The sequence below is a fragment of the Henckelia pumila genome, chromosome 4 (genome assembly GCF_033568475.1).
Source record: "Henckelia pumila isolate YLH828 chromosome 4, ASM3356847v2, whole genome shotgun sequence".
NCBI classification, from domain to species: Eukaryota; Viridiplantae; Streptophyta; class Magnoliopsida; order Lamiales; family Gesneriaceae; genus Henckelia; species Henckelia pumila.
In genome coordinates, this window is record NC_133123.1 from 160253373 (window position 1) to 160257417 (window position 4045).

The window sequence follows — 4045 nt, forward strand, 5'->3', positions numbered from 1 at the left end:
AAATATGTAGATGTGATATTTAATTTGTGGTCAAAACAAATCTTGTTTAAAGTGACATGTCGAAACCCTAATTAATAGAAGAAACTTCACACAATTCTGTGACAAACCCCTTGCGCTTATTTAGGAAGCCTCGTAGAAACTTCTTGGAAATTAGATTATATATGGACCCTTTTACAGTTAGACATAAACCTAGCCATTTCAGACAGCAACTTTTTGAAAATATTGAAAACCTTTCTTCTTCTTCTTCTTCTTATTAATTCATCGTCCAAGGTTTATATTGTGTTAATTCTTGATTAATATCCTTAATCTATCAGTGTTGTTTCGATTTTCTCCATTTTGATGATCAGATTTTGGAAAGGATTGAGACTGGGATAGATCTTAATTAACAGAAAAACAAGAGGTGATCTAGATATTATGTATGGATCGAATATTGTTGTACAAATTGGCGGTGAAATTAACGAAATGGTTTTTCCACTTGACAGGATGCTTACGGACCCGAAAAATATGGAGCTCCGATTCTCCAACAAGATTTCTCAGCCAACCTTGACATGCCATGAAATAAAAGGAGATCAAGGCAACACTTGCGTTGAAGTGGCTCTCTTCGATAGTTCCACGGGAAAGAAAGTCGACGTTGGGCCCGTGGCATTTGCAAGTATTCAACTCTTTGTTCTTGCTCAGGGAACTGATGACTGTACGGGAGAAGGATTCAATGAGAAAATTGTAAGAGTAGAAGGGAATAAGTTGCCTCTTCTTACAGTAAATCTGTGTCAGCTACAAGGAGGCAGCTGCGTTTTGGAAGGCGTAAAGTTCAGACATCACGCGACCAAGGTGAAGCCGACGGTGTTCCGGTTGGGGGCGAGAATTGTCGGAACCTTTGATGGGATCATTAATGTCAAAGAAGCAAAGACTGAATCTTTTCCTGTCAAGTGTTACCGCAAAAAATGTAAGTAATTTCATCTCTCCGCGCGCCACCAGGGCCTTGATCAAAATCCTCGTTTTAGTCCTTTTTCATCGGAGTGATATATATATATATATATAACAAGTGTTTTTAATTAGTATTTGATCTTTAGATTCCATGAAGAAAGAGATCCCGAATCTGAAGGATAAAATTTCGGTGCTGAAAAACATACAACTACGTGGTAAGATAGAGGAGCGTCTGCAAGCCCAAGGAATCGATACAGTCGAGAAATTTCTGATCCACCTCCTCATAAATCCTCATCAACAACTGAAAAATGTAAATACCCTTAGCTTTTTCTCCGGTTATTCGACTTAGGTAGTGCTTGGGAGAGCTTCTAAGAAGCACTTCTCAGCTTTTCATTAACAAAATTTTGAAATTTTGTGAAATTTTGTTAACGAGAAGTTGAGAAGTGCTTCCTAGAAGCTTTTACAAATACTATCTTAAAGTTGCACGCGGATGCATAACTTTGTTGGCTTGCTTATATATCCGCAGATTGCTAGTTTGAAGGGAAAGAAGTGGGAGACCACTTTAAACAATGCTCGAAAATGCCAAGGTTACAAGATGTACTGGTACTTCAATTCTCAGGAGAATTCTGGCGTGGTTTTCGACATTTTCGGGGAGTTGCAATGGATGTACTCACAAGGGGAGTATGCTGCCACTAATATGTTATCTGAAGACAACAAGGCATGCTAATTTATATAATCCACTAATTTTTTTTTTGTTTTTAGAGCGGAGTTTAGGCTCAATTAATATAAATATTATGATCTTAACAAAATGGGATTGACGTACCATAATAAAAATTTCATGGCTGCAGGTTGATGCAGACAAGTTGTTATCATATGCTTTTGAGCACTGGGGAGACGTTGTGGCGGCCTCTTTCGATGATCCGGATTCTGTTCATCAGCACCTGGAGGCTGTGAAAACATCATTCCATCAGTCGAATAATTCTCGCAATATTCCAGGACAACATCCTGGTGCAAATCCTGACGATGGAGTTTCCGAAATGGTCGATGGACCGAACAATATGGAAGTTCCGGAGCCATGGTTCAATCATGGAGCCATGGACTGTGGGTTCGACGATTTGGTTTTGCCGCTTGATCATGAGTGCTTCATCGGTGTGATCAGGTTTACCGATTCCGAAGATGGATGTGAGGAGTATGTTGGCTGATATTTATCCAATTTGCATGTATGAAAATGGATCTTGATCTCAAAAATAAAAAAATAAAACACACCCCGTGAAGCAGCAATATAAAAAAAATAAGTTGCCTGTGGATCGATAGAAATAAATAAATTTTGGTTACGCGTGGATGATAGATTTCGAACCATTTTCAACGATTGTTATCTTATTAAAAAACGGGAGCTTCGATACTACGGTGGGGTAGAGTTAGTCTATGCTACACCGCTCCCCTTATTTCAATACCATTAGATCATATGAGACTCATATATTTTTATGAAAATTGACATATGTGTTGATGATCCAATGGTTGATATTTGACCACATCATGGGGAGATTAATACTCCAAATGTAGCATAAAATAATCCGGTGGGATATAGGTAATACCCCCACTCCTGCAGTTGTGTGCCCAAAATTATCTTCACTCTAATTGTGTGGCCATAAATTGACCACACATGCAAATTATGTGGGTTCCACATAGTTTTTTCTTAATCAAATTCTTACATCCATCATAAGAGTACTATCCTCTATAGGGTCGAATTATCCCTCCGACCGTTATTATAAGTTATATTAATCACTAAAAATAAAAATAACAAATTTTTTTCCAAAAAAAAATAAAAATACAACAAAAACGAAATTTATGGGTTGACCATATCTACACGCTGGGGAGAATCTCTCAAAGAAGCGCTACTCGGTGCAATGGCGCGTATAAGCTTATGAGTCAAAGTCGTTTCTATATTAATTAATTTAAGTGAAATTTGGGTTATAGATTTTTCTTTGGATTGTGATTCCAAATTATCTCAAAAAAAAAAAAAAAATTGGGATCAAAACACATTTTTTTATTAGGTTCAAATGGATTTATATTGACTCAATATGTTATAGGTACAAGAGTTGTTCTTATTTGTAGAACGATCGATTAATCATGTCGTTGTCGTTTGTGCTCCTGTGCGATTTAAAAATTTGAGTTGCATTATTAACACTAAATACAACTTTTGATAAAAAGGCAAACGTTCGATCCTATAATTTAAATCAGAGCCAATATCATATATTCGATTCGTTGATGGTAAGGAATGCAATTATTGGAAGGAAGATTGCGATCAATCCTTCACAATATTTTTTGGTTTTTTCTTTTTCTTTTTTTCCCCAATAAATAAGAAACCAAAACTGTGATCAAAATTGAAATTTTCGAAACGATAAATTGATTTTGAATTTTAGAATACAAGACCATTCATAGAAAAATTCAATTTATGGATATAATTTAAACTACTTGATTAATTACACCCTTTTTATTTTAATATTTTTATAACAAAAAATCAATATTTAATATTATTGTTAAATGATTTTACTAATTCACATGTCACGACGTCAAGGATTACATAACTGATGAATATCTCGAACTCAATATCTCCAGTACTAAAAACTACAATAAAATTAGTAAGTGAAACTCGTACTCAATATCTTGTCTAAATCTAAACGTGGGTAAGTTAGATTTTACCTATATAGGCACTGCTTTGGGGTAGATCTAACGGTGCACATTTATCAATAAATATGAGATCCATTATTTTTTATTGGACCCCACGTGTATTGATAAATGAGGACCCTTAGATCTATCATTGAGGTTGTAAGGACCCGATATTAATATATTAATTAGTTTGTGTGTTAAAAATATGTATTTATAAATATCGATTTATAGACAATATTAAAATGAATACGTTATTTATAGAGTACACAGGAGTTGAAATAACTCAAACCGGGTCAAATTTGAACCCCGAATGAATAATATAAGACACACATTAAACTAATACATATCCATATATACATATATAATATATATATATCATAATATCTTTCTCTTTCCACCGTCTCTCTCGCGTATCCTTCTGTTTCTTTTGTTTTAACTTTCTTCATCGCTT

The 4045-nt window shown here is 35.0% G+C and overlaps 1 protein-coding gene across 2 annotated transcripts; it reads left to right on the forward strand.

The window, feature by feature from the left end:
- The first annotated feature begins 201 nt into the window (after nucleotides 1-201).
- On the forward strand, nucleotides 202-2192 carry LOC140866195 (calmodulin-binding protein 60 D-like). 2 transcript variants are annotated; one of them, XM_073271108.1, is made up of 5 exons: nucleotides 202-400; nucleotides 483-943; nucleotides 1071-1234; nucleotides 1451-1642; nucleotides 1773-2192. In XM_073271108.1, the coding sequence occupies exons 2-5, from the start codon at nucleotides 484-486 to the stop codon at nucleotides 2124-2126; spliced, it is 1170 nt and encodes a 389-aa protein (XP_073127209.1). In that variant the 5' UTR covers nucleotides 202-400; nucleotide 483; the 3' UTR covers nucleotides 2127-2192. The 2 variants fall into 2 exon arrangements, with proteins under 2 accessions (XP_073127209.1, XP_073127208.1); XM_073271107.1 differs by lacking the exon at nucleotides 202-400 and having other exon boundaries at nucleotides 413-943.
- The last annotated feature ends 1853 nt before the right edge of the window (nucleotides 2193-4045 follow it).